This window comes from Salvelinus alpinus, chromosome 2 (assembly GCF_045679555.1).
Source record: "Salvelinus alpinus chromosome 2, SLU_Salpinus.1, whole genome shotgun sequence".
Lineage (NCBI taxonomy): Eukaryota > Metazoa > Chordata > Actinopteri > Salmoniformes > Salmonidae > Salvelinus > Salvelinus alpinus.
In genome coordinates this window covers 61,791,949-61,807,971 of record NC_092087.1, presented here as the reverse complement: position 1 = coordinate 61,807,971, position 16,023 = coordinate 61,791,949, and the positions used below count along the sequence as shown (strand labels likewise).

The 16,023-nt window shown below is 42.1% G+C and overlaps 1 protein-coding gene across 1 annotated transcript in view; it reads left to right on the top strand.

The window, feature by feature from the left end:
• rbpjl (recombination signal binding protein for immunoglobulin kappa J region-like) overlaps positions 1–11,829 on the top strand; it is a 28,361-nt gene extending 16,532 nt beyond the window's left edge. The window contains exons 6-10 of the mRNA XM_071387018.1: positions 20–132; positions 976–1,116; positions 1,546–1,701; positions 2,037–2,140; positions 10,360–11,829. Coding sequence (XP_071243119.1) covers positions 20–132; positions 976–1,116; positions 1,546–1,701; positions 2,037–2,140; positions 10,360–10,633 — 788 coding nt within the window. The 3' untranslated portion in view covers positions 10,634–11,829. The remainder of the gene's footprint in view (positions 1–19; positions 133–975; positions 1,117–1,545; positions 1,702–2,036; positions 2,141–10,359) is intronic.
• The last annotated feature ends 4,194 nt before the right edge of the window (positions 11,830–16,023 follow it).

Genomic DNA, 16,023 nt, shown 5'->3' with positions numbered 1-16,023 from the left:
TCTGTCTGTCCGCCCGCAGTGGATGACCAGCATGCTGACTCGGAGGAGTTCACGGTGTGTGAGGGATTCATCTGCTACGGCTGTGTGGTTCAGCTGGTCTGCACTGACTCCGGGGTGGCCCTGCCCCCCATGGTAAACACACACATGCAATATAATCGGATATCACCTCAATGGTACCATTATACAGGAGACCTTGATAGCTGCAGTAGTCTGACCACCTTAATTCCACTGTATTTCATAATTGGGGTATATAATAATGTGCTATAGTTTTTCCAGATGTTATATGGTTTGCTGTACAGCAGAATTCTATTGTTATTATTGTCTTACTCATGTACTCTGCAACCCCAGTGATGCTGTCTCTGGTAAACTCTTAGACAAAATGGTTCCAAAAGGGTTATTTGGCTGTCAACATAGTTCTCCTTTGAAGAACCCTTTTTGGTTCCAGGTAGAACCCTTTGGGTTAATGTTGAACCCTCTGTGGAAAGGGTTTTACATGGAACCCAAAAGGGTTCTACCTGGAACCAAAGGGATTCTACCAGGAACAAAAAAGGGTTCTTCAAATGTTTCGCCGATGTGGACAGCCGAAGAACCTATTTAGTTTCTTTTTTGTCTAAGCGTTTAGCTCAGGACCAGCCAGGAGTTATCTATAATGGGAAGATGATACATTGGCTTTCCCTGACAGGAAGACACAATCTTATTCAGGGGCCTCCTCCAGACATCTAAGCCCATCTTAGTCATGTTATTAACAAAGCTATCATGTCGTACATAGATTTAATAGAGGTCCAGTTTATTTTAAAAAGAGAGTAAGCCAATGATGTGTCATATTGGAATATATAGATTCCATTAGATTCCTATTATACTAGTATATATATTTCTTATTGTCGCTGTTTATTTTTTTTTATAGAGAGGAGGCCAACGATGTGTCAAACGATGATGGATTCCGTTAGATCCTTGTTGTTTTTGGATTCCCTCCAGGTGATCCGCAAGGTGAACAAGCAGCACGCCATCCTGGATGTGGACGAGCCCGTCTCCCAGCTTCACAAGTGTGCCTTTCAGTTCAAGGACAACAGCCAGATGTACCTCTGCCTGTCTAACGAGAGAATCATACAGTACCAGGTTAATATTACCCTATTCACACGATTGTGCCGATCCAAACCTGCGCTTGCTCTGATATTTTCTCTTCTCATTATGCTTTTCAACACGGTTCCTGCAAAAGTGGGTGGTATTGGGTAACCAGACCAGCTTAGTACAGCTTGGTTTGGCTTTGCTCGGTTTGACTAAGTAGTGTAAGAAGCCCTCATGAGAGGTAAAATGTCACTTGTGGGACATGATGATACATGTCCATTCTATAACACTCGCTAGCACTCAAAATCATTATTTAGCCCAGAATTAGGTCACATATCTATATTAGTAGCTAAGGGATAGTGTCACTGAACCTATTGCTCAGGCCCTGGGTTCAAGAGCAGTGAGACAGTTGTGAAATGGGGGGGGTTCAATGGGAATGGGGCATGGAGGAGTTAACTTTTTTAACTTGGGTCTTCCCAGGTCTCATCCAGTCTGAGGGAGCAGAGCAGAGAGGTGCTGAACGATGGATCATGTTGGACCATCATCGGTACAGAGGCAGTGGAGTATACGTTCTGTGAGGGCTTGGCCTGCGTTCAGGGCTCCGTCAGCCCAATACCTGTCATCACAGGACTGGAGGTGCGGTCTTAACACTACTGAAGCTGACAAAAAAAAACATTGAGGAATAAGGAACTGCAGTGATTCGTTTTCTGTTCCTGTCAGTAAGACAAATTGTGTTTTTTTTCATGTAAATTGCACACAGTAACATTTAAGAGATGTGGATGGGGGAAAAGGAGTACTGTACAATACAGTACCTAAATAATACAGTACTAAAACTACTACTATTGGTAGACTCCACTTGTAGGTAGATCATTCCAGTTTACAGAATACGAAGTGTGTGTGTGAGGGTAGTAAAAGAAGTTTAATGTTGATATGATGGTTTGATTGAATTAATGTTGAATGTGTCCTTTTAGGTGAATGGTGGAGGACATGTAGCCATGCTAGAAGTAAATGGAGAAAACTTTGGCCCCCATCTGAAAGTTTGGTTTGGAAATGTGGAGGCAGAAACTATGTTAAGGTACATTTTAAATCTCACAAGTAACTGTTCTTGTTCCATAATCAAGTAAATGAAATGCCTCAACCAGACCAGTGTGGTGTCCTTACAAAGGAGGACACATATAAAATGCACAGTGCAAACTTGTTGTTTCAATTTACTAATACCTATGCAACTATTGTAGTTACCAGGGTTATAGGCTTAATGGCCCTCTGGCCTACTTTAGTTTGTATTGCTTAGTTGCTTTTTATGGCCACTTCCAGGTGAACGTAGACTGTTCCTGAGGATTACAAGCACGCCAAAATAATACTTGGAGAGGCCCCAGTCTTATTTAAAACTTCCGCTCTCATTAATTTTACCACATGAACTCCAGGTGGTACATGGGACAGCACAAGTATACAGGACTTTGAGTTACATTTAAACAAGGCCGTTAGAGCTTGGTTCGTAATAAAACATTTCTGAAATGTACATTTGGAGGACATTTTCCCATGGGGCTTGGCCATAGGATTACAATGCAGCCCTAGATGCTTGACCCAAATATGAAAGTAGCCATTTTGTGATGTACATAGGTATTCAGGTGAACAGAAGGGTCTTTAAAGGGGCAGTGCGGTTAAAACCTTTTTTTGTCCTTCATTTCCACACTATGAGGTCAAAATTACACTCTGAAATTGTGAACATGCCTTTTTTGCTTAAGAGCTGTTTGATTTGATTTGCATTTCTCCCACTACCACTGCTAGTCCCGCACGATCAAATTGGTACTCCTCCTGTTGACATGCACAGGAGAGAGGTAGGTAGTTATGCATGGCCACAAGCATTTAGAGATTGTACAGTAGTTGTTGGCTACAAGGCAGCAATTGTTTGCTTGCACTTCCACTTGTTTGTCTTCCATCAGAACAATCACTTTGTCTGATTTGGTATATGCACAGCAAACTTCAACAAGTTAGCTAGCTAGCTACACTTACACCAGCCAGTGAATTTGCAGCTGTCATCGTCCATCAAGGTTCTGTCCCATACATCTAGCATCTGGCAGCGGCAGGTGGCAGTCGGGAGCAACCTTGCAAGAAGTAAGTCTCTAAATAGTTATTCTTCTACCTACTTATTATTATTATTATTAAAAGTAAAGAACACGATATTGTGGTTCTAGCTAGCTAACTACTAGCCTTGACCGCAACTAGGATAGCTAACGTAAACTCACCCCATTCCGTACAAATGTGCGCAACCGCAACATTCAAACGAGGCTACAAAGAAAACTAATGGGACTGTAGCGACTGTGTTGACTTCAAAATCTGGGGTGTGAACTAGGTTTATATTCAAGCGTTGATCGACATGGTAATGGCTCTATAGTATTGGAGAAAAGTAGAAAAAACGGACCCTCCGTTACATCGGGACGTGTCATGTCGTAACGTACAGCACGCATAAAGCAACTATTTCTGTCTTACAATCTCCCTCCACCAGGTGTAGCACTTCTCTCATCGTTTAAAAACAAGAAATGGACAGTGACGGGGGTAAGGGGGGGATACCTAGTCATTTTTTTCGTCATCATTTCATGCGATCATCATTCTCAAAGCCGCTGTTTACTTCTAAGATCACTTTAGCACCGCCCTAAAAACCAGATTCAAATTCGACACAAACCTTCAAATAGGTATGTAATGACACATTATATAAACTCTTTATAGTGTTTTATTTACATTTTAGGGGCGATAAGGTGATAAGTTGGACAGATCGAGTGAAAAAAGCTATTTTCCCACACGACATCTGTCCTTCTCACTATCACGCATTAGTTTCGCTTCCCCACCCGCCATTTTTTTTAAAGACCCGACGGGGCTCATTGCCTGCTTGAATTATGCAGAAACGGGCAGTGTTTAGGTAATGTAATTGATTTTGTTGGAAAGGGGAGAAATTGTGCCTTACAATGGTATTGACATTACAGTTGATCTGGAAGTATTACGTTTTTGGGGCGCTAAAATAAGGGCAATTGTACGTACCAAGGCGATGTACGAGTTTACGTTAAGTAGCTACTGACATAGGTACGTGTAGCTAGCTACATAAAAAGTAATGTCAGAATCGTAAAGGGGAAACACAGGGAAACAAGTCAGACATTGCCGCCCACAATGTAAACAATGTTCCCACATTGCCAGCTACACTTTTCCCCTATGTCTGGGATTCAGCTAGCTAACGTTAGCTTGTAGGAAGATAGTTAGTTAGGTAACGTGACTAACACCGATTCGTACACATTTGCGCAACCGCTGCATTCAAACGAGGCTGCAATGAAAACTAATGTAGCGACTGCATTGGCATCAAAATGCGGTGTGAACTATGCTTCTATTCAAGCGTTGATTGACATGGTAATGGACCAATAATATTGGAGAAAAGTTGAAAAAACTGACCCCTCTGACGCTGTGTGTTAAATTATGACGTGTCACGACGTAATGTACGGCATGCATTATGAAACTCATTCTGTGCAATACAGCCTCTTTCCACCAGGTGTAGCGCTTCTCGCAGACTAAAAACAAGAAATTATCAATGGTGAGTGTAATGGTGATTGTAAAGTTAATTACTTGTTGTGAGTTCATCAATCAATCAATTTTTTGTGTAATCACTGCGAGCCATCATGACTCTAAAACCCTGTCAGCAGCAGTTTAATTGTGAAGATAAATTTAGCACTGCCTTAAAAACCCTATTCAAATTCGACACAATCCTTCAAATAGGTATGTAATGAGACATTATATAGTGTTTTATTTACATTTTAGAGGTGATAAGTTGGACAAATCGGGTGAAAAGAGCAGTTTTCCCACACGACATATCTCCCCTTTCACTATTACGCAGTAGCTTTCGCTTCCCCACCCACCATTTAAAAAAGACCCGGCGGAGCTCCATTGCCTTCTTCAATCATGCAGAGATGGGATGCATGCAAGGTCTCGTCATTGATTTTGCTGGCAAGGGGAGAAATTGTGCTTTACAATGGGATTCATATTAAAGTTGACCTGGAAGTATCATGTTTTTGGGGCTCTAAAATAAGGTCAAATGTACGGAACAGCACGATGTACAAAAGTGCGTTAGCTATTGTTAGCTAGCTAACTTATACTATAATACTAGGATACTGACGAGACATTCTGCTATATTAGCGATTCTGACATTGCTTCATTATGTACAGGTACCTAAGTAAATGAACGTCATGTCAGTATCCTACGGTCGAAGCTAGCTAGCTACTTTGCTAACTGGATCCCCATAGAAAGTGTAGGCTGAAAATGTTACAGTTTACATTGTGGGTGGCAACCCGACTGTCATTGCCGCCTTTCCCAAACGCTTCGCCAGATTTGAACATTTATAAAATAAAAATGTGTCCCTAATTTAGTACAACCGTTAATAGAATGTGGTTGTGATAAACAGAGGGCTTTCTGTTTTTGTCCTGCAAATGTGGCTCTAATTTTTTAACGATTGGAGCTATAAGCTTATTATGACCCCATTCCTGTGAAACCTAAGATTCTTAGGAACACAAGCTGTGTAGGACTTGTTAGAGAAGAGAGTGGACAGGACCAGGCATAATCAGACTGGGGGGAAAAGCAACGCAATAATGTTATTTTCTACACAGAAGATCAACTATTGCCTGGTGATCTTCTTATCACTTTACAATATCTTTCTGAATCATTTCAGTCACTTCAAACCATACTTGCTTGAGATTGAAATACTGTCAAAGTACTTTCAGACTGACTTGTAATAACAGACCGTTATAGAGCTAAATAACTTTTTTAACTTTGGCAATTGATGGGGTAAATACTTACCAATAACTATTTTTATGTCACCACATTCTATATTGACCAAAAATATCAACGCAACATGTAAAGTGTTGGTCCATTGTTTCATGAGCTGAAACAAAATATCCCACAAAAGCTTATTTCTCTCAAATGTTGTGCACAAATGTGTTTACATCCATGTTAGTGAGCTTTTCTCCTTTGCCAAGATACCTGACAGGTGTGGCATATCAAGTAGATGATTAATTAAACAGCATGATAATTACACAGGTGCACCTTGTGCTGGGGAAACTCTAAAATGTGACGTTTTGTCACAGCATAATGCTGCAGATGTCTCAAGTTTTGAGGGAGCATGCATTTGGCTTGCTGACTGCAGGAATGTCCACCAGAGATGTTGCCAGATAATTGAATGTTAATTTATCTACCATAAGCCACCTCCAATGTTGTTTTAGAGAATTTGGCAATACGTCCAACCAGCTTCACAACGCAGACCAAGTGTAACCACGCCAGCCCAGGACCTCCACATCCGGCTTCTTCACCTGCAGGATCATCTGAAAGCCAACTGGACAGCTGATGAAACTGGGTTTGCACAACCAAAGAATTTCTGCACAAACTGTCAGAAACCGTCTCAGGGAAGCTCATCTACGTGCCAGTCCTCACCAGGGTCTTGACCTGACTGCAGTTCTGCATCATAACTGACATCAGTGGGCAAATGCTGACCTTCGATGGCTACTGGCACGCTGGAGAAGTGTGCTCTTCATGGATGAATCCCGGTTTCAACTGTACCGGGCAGATGGCAGACGGTGTGTTTGGCGTCATGTGGTCGAGCAGTTTGCTGATGTCAACGTTGCGAACAGAGTGCCCCATGGTGGCGGTTGGGTTGTGGTATGTGCAGGCATAAGCTACGGACAATAAAGACATTTGTATTTTGTCGATGGCAATTTGAATGCACAGATATACCGTGACGAGATCTTGAGGCCAATTGTCGTGCCATTCATGCTCCGCAATCACCTCAACCACCTTGGTATTAGGGGTCAAGCCAAATAATAACTGGTGTTTGTGCCTGATGCTGTCCGCTCCTCTGTCCTGGAGTGGACCCACTCCTCCAGGCTTGCCTGCCACCTGGGTTACCGTCGGACCCTGGCCATTGTGCGACAACGCTTTTGGTGGCCTACCATGGTCCTGGACATCTCTGCGTTCGTCGCCGCCTGCACGGTCTGTGCGCAGAACAAGACTCCTCGGCAAGTTCCGGCTGGTCTTCTTCAACCACTGCCTGTCCCTCACTGTCCCTGGTTTCACATATCCCTGGACTTCGTCACGGGTCTTCCCCCGCCATCCTGAGAGTAGTGGACCGGTTTCCCAAAGCTGCCCACTTCATTCCTCTCCCAAAGCTACCCTCTGCCAAAGAGACGGCCCAGCTCATGTTGCAGCACGTCTTCCAGATCCATGGACTCCTGGTGGACATGGTCTTCAACCGGGGCCCTCAGTTCTCATCCCGGTTCTGGAAGGCATTCTGCATGCTCATTGGGTCGTCGGCCAGCCTGTCCTCCGGGTTCCACCCACAGTCCAACGGCCAGTTGGAACGAGCCAATCAAGACCTGGAAACGACTCTTCGCTGCCTTGTCTCTGCCAACCCCATCACCTGGAGCCAGCAACTCGTGGGGGTTGGATAGCCCCGCAACGCCCTCCCCTGCTCTGCCACTAGGCTCTCGCCTTTCGAGTGTTCCCTGGGGTATCAGCCCTTGCTCTTCCCGGAGAAAGAGGAAGAGGTCGGCATACCCTCGGCCCAGATGTTTGTCCGCCGCTGTCGCCGTACCTGGAAGACAGCTCGTCGGCTCTTCTCAAGATCACCTCCCGGTTATCGATGACAAGAGGACCGTCACCGGACCCTGGGTCCCTGGTATCATCTCGGGCAGAGGGTATGGCTGTCCACTCGTGACCTGCCCCTCCGGGTGGAGTCCCGCAAACTTTCCCCTTGCTTTATCGGCCTTTTCCCCGTCTCCAAGATCATTAGCCCCTCTGCTGTTCATCTTCTGTTGCCCCATACCCTCCATATTAATCCCACTTTTCATGTGTCTAGGATTAAACCTGTCTCACAGCCCTTTGTCTACTGTTTCCATGAAATTAACTTTGTGATGATACTGAATATTAATATTATTATAGTCTGCCTCGTAGATAATCATGGCATTCTGCAATGAGTAGACAGCAGACAGGGTATACTGTAGGCCAGGATGGTACCCCATGCAAATAGGCTGTTCTGGGCCTGCAACTTCTGGTGACCTACTGCATCTTCTGGTGACCTATTGAAGACAGTACAACAATGATATAACAAATTAAGATGCATTATGTATGCCTTTTGTTTGGATGACATGGCAAAGTAGCCTACACACCTGTGGAAGTTCGTTGCTTTCAGGGTCCAGCTCCAACTGACAGGTTGAATACCATGTGCCTTTGTTGTTTTTTGAAGGGGTAAGGGGGTGCGCTCTAGATGATACTTTCAGCCCATCAGGGCTGTATGTAAATATATTAACATTTGTATCCCCACATCCACACAGTCGGACTGAGCATTTCAGTGGCCCAAGAAGGTTCAGGGAAATAAATTATAAAAAATATATTTGGGATTTATATTCAAAAATGTAACACACACAGTAATTTATTAGACCTAAAGTGAAAATAAAAACATACAATTAAAAAGACTGTTCCACTTGGCCAACATTCTCATGTAAAAAGGAGGTACAGTATTTCAGATGAAGATTCATTTTTGTCCTCCACAAAATATGTTCTTTAATTAATCCAATGGATAGGCCCAGTAACATTGGAATTGCTTGGCTCAGCTGTCCAACTCTTCAGCCCGTTGTAACGGTGTGCGGAATTTTCCACTGCAGCATCAGGTGTCTCTGAGGTTTTAGGTAATTTGACCAAATCCAAGCATTTGTTCTGATGTCATACCCACCCTTAAACCTCACCCAAAACGCTGATATATCATATGCTAGGGTCTTGCCAAAAGGTTCTGCAAATATCCTCACCACCGCAAGATCCGTGTTGGTATAACATTGTAATCCACAATATGCTCTTCGTACTAAGGCTGCAGGAAATGTGTGAGAGAAACATAATCTTCCACTGCCATGTAAATGAAGCTGGATTCATAATTTTTCAATGAAGAGCTTAACATCAAACACTATTAGTCAGAGATTTTGTGACATGAAACAACACTTGACACTCGACTTGGACTTGAGCATCTATGACTCGGGACTTAACTTGGACTTGAGCTGTATGACTCAAGAGACTCGAGAGACTTGGATTTCCCCCTCCCAAAAGAGCAGCACCACCTTCCTCTCCTGTTAAATTATGTTATTATACCGTGAACATACATTTGTGGCAATTACGTTACGCAAAGCGAAGAATCTTAATGGGTTATATGGGAAATGACTGTTAAATTCTGTTCTGCCTAGCACCGCTGCGCTGGCAGGTGCGGAAAGGCAGAGGGAAATATAGAGCATTGTCCTATATTTTCAACGCTTTTCACTTGAAAATATGCACTCTTGAGCAAGAGTTTCCGTGAATGTTTATTCTCAGCCAACCACAGACCTCTCAACGCGCATGTAGTGGGCGTGGGGAAAGCAACAACACTTGATTCTAATTGAAAATGTCACAATATCAGTCAAACTGTAGCTGTACTATCAACACTAGCTGTAAATCATAATTTGGATGGCCTTCTATTGGTAATGGTGATTCAAAAACCATTTATCTCATGATCTATGAAGTTTATTATGTAGGCGTATGTAGTGTACTAGTAGGCCGAGTGTAAGGAAAACAGAAAATACAACCTGAATTAAAAAATTGCATTGATAATGGTATAAAACACTTAACCATTGACTTGAGGACTCAAAACCCAAAATTAGGGACGTGACTTGACTTGACCTAAGCTCTGGAACTTGGGACTTGACTTGAGACTTGCCCATTGTTACTTGGGACTTGACTCGAGATCCGAAGGGTAAGACTCGAGACTTGCTTAGGACTTGCTAAATTGTGACTTGGTCCCATCTCTGCTATTATTTGTATCAAAACTGAAAATGTTTGCCAATGCTTCCTGGAGAACCCATGGAGATTAAGGCCGGGATTCAATCCAATTAACGACTTGAATACAGCGCAAAACTTTTAAAGACAATTTCAATTGCAACAATGTGCGCGTTCCCTGTGGGTCCTGTGGATGTCAGCTCAAGCTGAAATCGCTGCAGTCCATTGTTTCTCTGTCTTTGAATCCTTGTCTAAAACCATGTCTAATCTAGTATTGGTGAGACCATAAGCAGTCTATTCCTTCAAAAGAAGCACATTTTGATTAACCAGTTTAATCCAAAAAACTTTCAGATGTTCTTCTAAACAACTGTGCTTTAATTCTAACTTAAACCACAACTTATTTAGTAATAAGCGATCAGGACTGGAATCTACAGCAAGAGCTGCCCGACTCACCTCTCTATTGTGTCACTGCAGGTCACCAAAGTCCATGCTGTGTGTGGTTCCAGACGTGTCCGTGTTCAGTGGGGAGTGGAGATGGCTGCGGCACCCCATCACCGTACCTCTGTCCCTCATTCGTCTGGACGGTCTGATCTACAGGAGCACCTTCAGCTTCACCTACACCCCTGAACACAACACCCCCCCGCAGGCCAGAGGGGCACTGCAAAATGCCCCAGAGTCTGACACTCTCATAGACTTCATCCACCAAGAGTTCACACGCACCAACTTCCACTTGTTCATGCAGAACTAGCTAGTAGAGCTGGGCTGCATTATGATTCTTTACCCTTCTCCTGAGATGTGCACTCATTCACTCCCCCTCCTGCATTTAAAAGCATTGGATTGGAGTAAGCATGGCTGGGGGAACTTTCCACCATATTCCTGACAGCAGCTCATTCCTTTTTTTTCTTGTTTTTTCCCCCACAGTAGGGTTGTTTCACAAATAGAGTGCTTTTTATGTCCCTCAGGAATTATGTATGTACATTTAGCTAAACACTCAATTGAACAGTTGGATCACATACATACATAGTGCTCCCGAGGCTCCCGAGTGGCACAGCTGTCTAAGGCACTGCATCTCAGTGTTAGAGGTGTCACTACAGACCCTGGTTCAATTCCAGGCTGTATCACAACCGGCCGTGATTGGGAGCCCCATAGGGCGGCGCGCAATGTGCCCAGCGTCATCTGGGTTAGGGTTTAGCCGGGGTAGGCTGTCATTGTAAATAATAATTTGTTCTTAACTGACTTGCCTAGTTAAATGAAGGATAAATAAGTACATCTATGCAGTAAAGTTACTACTGTTTTCATTAAAATAAGTTATTTGTTTTCTCTGTAAATCCCCATTTTGGCATGTCCCACGTCATGTACGTCCAAGTTTTCACTACCATTTTGAAGCCCTAGTTATTTTGTTGCTTGGGAAAGAAATTTCGAACGATTTTTTACTTATATAATGTGGTTAGTAATTAATGTACATGTGTCCCTCAGGTGAGCTGGTTCTACTCTTTTTGGACATTTTCTGGTATTTTGTGTTGGAAAACTAAGCACGTCGAGCGTAACACGTCAACCCTGTTACCCATAGATAGAAATGTATTAAAAAGTACGTTTTTATGTTAAGGTTGCATAAAATCCCCCCCCCTCTGCACACAAAAAGCTCCCATTCCCCCTATCACAAGGGGAGATATTGCTGATTTAAGATGAAATCCACAACCCTTTTACGGTCAACCCTGTAGCTGTAATAGACATTTTATAGTAATCTTTCTTTAATTTAACCTTTTGACAAGGAAAGCATGTTTACTATGACCTTGAACATGTGCTCTTTATGACAGTGTTAAAATTAGGTGGAATAAATAGTTATTTTTGACAAATTACACTACCCAAAAGGCACTCTATTTGTGAAATGACACAGCAGTACTTACTGCATTTTCATTACAATGGTATTCTCTTCACATCTTCGGTAAGGACAGAAGAGGCCTGTGTTCAAACAACTGTGACATGTTTCCTAAAATAGGTACAGTTGAAGTTGGAAGTTTACATACAACTTAGCCAAATACATTTAAACTCAGTTTTTCACAATTCCTGAAATTTAATCAGAGTAAAAATGTATTCCCTGTTTTAGGTCAGTTAGGATCACCACTTTATTTTAAGAATGTGAAATGTCAGAATAATAGTAGAGAGAATTATTTATTTAAGCTTTTATTTCTTTCATCACATTCCCAGTGGGTCAGAAGTTTACATACACTCAATTAGTATTTGGTAGCATTGTCTTTAAATTGATTCACTTGGGTCAAACGTTTCAGGTAGCCTTCCACAAGCTTCCCACAATAAGTTAGGTGAATATTGGCCCATTCCTCCTGACAGAGCTGGTGTAACTGAGTCAGGGTTGTAGGCCTCCTTGCTCGCACACACTTTCAGTTCTGCCCACAAATGTTCTATAGGATTTAGGTCAGGGCCACTCCAATACCTTGACTTTGTTGTCCTTAAGCCATTTTGCCACAACTTTGGAAGTATGCTTGGGATCATTGTTCATTTGGAAGACCCATTTGCGACCAAACTTTAACTTCCTGACTGATGTCTTGAGATGTTGCTTCAATATATCCACACAATTTTCCTGCCTCATGATGTCATCTATTTTGTGAAGTGCACATGTCCCTTTTGCAGCAAAGCACCCCCACAACATGATGCTGCCACCCCCGTGCTTCACGGTTGGGACGGTGTTCTTCGGCTTGCAAGCCTCCCCCTTTTTCCTCCAAACATAACGATGGTCATTATGGCCAAACAGTTCTATTTTTGTTTCATCAGTCCAGAGGACATTTCTCCAAAAAGTATGATCTTTGTCCCCATGTGCAGTTGCAAACCATGGTCTGGCTTTTTTATGGCGGTTTTGGAACAGTGGCTTCTTCCTTGCTGAGCGACCTTTCAGGTTATGTCGATATAGGACTCGAAATGTTTTACTGTGGATATAAATACTTTTGTACCTGTTTCCTCCAGCATCTTCACAAGGTCCTTTGCTGTTGTTCTGGGCTTGATTTTCACTTTTCGCACCAAAGTCCATTCACCTCTAGGAGACAGAACGCGTCTCCTTCCTGAGCGGTATGATGGCTGCGTGGTCCCATGGTGTTTATACTTGCGTACTATTGTTTGTACAGATGAACGTGGTACCTTCAGGCATTTGGAAATTGCTCCCAAGGATGAACCAGACTTGTGCAGATCTACAATATTTTTTCTGAGGTCTTGGCTGATTTTTGATTTTTCGCGTGATGTCAAGCAAAGATGTACTGAGTTTGAAGGTAGGCCTTGAAATACATCCACAGGTACACCTCTAATTGACTCAAATTATGTCAATTATCAGAAGCTTCTAAAGCCATGACATCATTTTCTGAAATTTTCCAAGCTATTTAAAGGCACATTCAACTTAGTGTATGTTAACTTCTGACCCACTGGAATTGTGATACAGTGAATTATAAGTGTAATAATCTGTCTGTGAACAATTGTTGGAAAAATGACTTGTGTCATGCACAAAGTAGATGTTCTAATCGACTTGCGTAAACTATAGTTTGTTAACAAGTAATTTGTGGAGTTGTTGAAAAACTAGTTTTAATGACTCCAACCTAAGTGTATGTTAACCTCTGACTCCAGCTGTAGATATTGAATGCATACATGAGCATGCATGTCTCAGTTAAGCTCGGAGAGAAACACATTTTTTGGCAACATACCTTTTTTTGGCAAGTATGATTTCCCAAAGCATTTTGTAATAACATGCCATGATGAGGCCATGGTGTGTTAATCTATAATCCAGAGGATGCCTGGCATATTTATTAATCTCAACATGAATAATTTATCGCTCCATTTATTCAAAGTATAGGATGGCAGCGACACCACTCAGTCAGTGGGCCAATTACGAGGCTCTGACATTTCAGACTACATTATAGGTCCTCATTGGCTAGTTGTCTACTTGCTGCTGTAGTGCAGCTGCCCTGAGAGCTAAAGGCTGATTTGTATCACTTAACCTGGGAAAACCAGGCCTAAGAACGAGAACAATACAGCCTTGTGTCACACACTAACCGGGCAGTGTGTGTCACTCTGTGCAAATCATCTATGATGTGATGTGTTCAGTGATATTGGTACTACCAGAACATTTTTGGTGGTTTGTATTCACAAAAACTGTTGTAAAACCACTGTTGCAAGGACCTACGGAAGAGTTTAAATGTGAAGGTTTTGCTAACCTTGTGAATGCAAACGAATGATAAAACAGGGAAATGTAGCCTACACGCAACAGCTGGCTGGACCGGAAGGTTTTCCTCTAGTGGATTTTTATTCCTTCATTATTACCGATATGTGATTGAGGTAGAAATATTAGATGTAAATTATAACCTTAAATGATTCCAGTGCTTCAGACAATTTTCACACATGGCTTTATTTAGCTGCACTTTTACTGGACCTTTAAATGTAGTAAATCTTTAAACGTAATGGGATAGTTCAGCAAAATGATGTGCTCAGATATTTGTTTCCTTACCTCGTAAGCAGTCTGTGAACTTGTCTAATTAGTGACTGCAATCCACACTTTGGTTTTGACAGAAAAGTCACTGCCAAGAAACGCTAATGTTAGCATTTTCGGGTGAAAAACGTTATTTTACTCAGCCTAGAGTGTGTCTGAAGTTACACATCACACTATTCCAACAGTTTGACTGTTTTGGAATAAAATGTTTAATATATTTAAACATCCTTTGTATTGCATGCTTATTGATATGTTCTAGGAGACAATGTCTACCAATGGCATGCCCATCTTTTTGTGAGAAATGACACTGGTCACTAAAAACATTTGATAAAGTATTTGTAAAGTATAAGTAGCCCACACTAGATTAGGCCACGCAAGACTGTCAACGGTGGGTGTAGCTGGTGCATGGAAGTCAGGCGCAGGAGAGCAGAGTTGAGTGAACACGAAGCACTTTACTGAGGCAAATAGTAAGACCAGAACGCAACAGCGTCACCAAAACCAAATGCCCAAAACAAGTAAGGCAGCACAAAATACTACAAACAAAGTACAAAGTACAGGCTGCCACAACACACAGGTATAGATAAAGCCTGGCGCTAACCAGCCGGAAGCGTGCCAACCTTGACAAATAAACAATACCCCACACAGACATGGAGGGAACAGAGCGTTAAATACACATAGTAATGATGATGAGATGTAAACCAGGTGTGCAGGAAAACAAGACAAAACAAATGGAAAATGAAAAGTGGAGCGGCGATGGCTAGAAGACCGGTGACGTCGACCGCCGAACGCCGCCCGAACAAGGAGAGGGACCGACTTCGGCAGAAGTTGTGACAAAGACTTAACTAATTATTTAGTAAATTGTTTATAAGGACCAATATTAAACATTGTATGAATGAAGTAATGATTAACAAATGCTAAAAAAAAATATGTACAAATCCATTATGAATGCTTTATTACGTGGAGTTATTAGAAAGTGCTACCGGTGTAGGCTCTATAGGAACTCCAAAATTACATGTGTGATTGTCTGGAGGGAATAGAGACGTGCCTCTCTTCCTTTCGTCATTAACAAGACAAACATGCGTGAGAGGAGGCCAACTGGCTGTGGTCCCCCTAAACTGTTTAATGTGTTGAAGAATAAAGAACTCCTCAAACCCGCAACATGAAAGGGCCCATTATTGCAATTGGGTCTTTCTATAAACTAGGGTACCAGTGAGGATTTCCTACACTGGACAACTTGTTACAACTGTTGATAAGTTATTGATAATAATCAGCCAATTTTTTCATGTCGTTCCATTAGGATATAAGGGGGAATCATAGCTATTTTCAATCAAATTGATTTAAAACCTATGTTTAACCCTTTAAATTGTGTGACATAAAACAGTACTTTTCTGTCCTTGCATTTATGGCAGTGTAAGTTGTTGTTATATCATATATTAAGCATTAATCAGTTAAATTAGACATTGAACTTGAACCCTGTAAGAATCCTGGATCTAGCTGTCTGAAAGTTTTTTGTATTGCGATCTCAGAAATGCAGTGTAACTATAATATTCATGTCTCCTTATGTTACGCGGTGAAAACAGTTTTCATGGGCACATAAATCCAAAATAATAAATGTGATGGCAAAATGGAATGCTTCTAACCAAAAGAGTCAC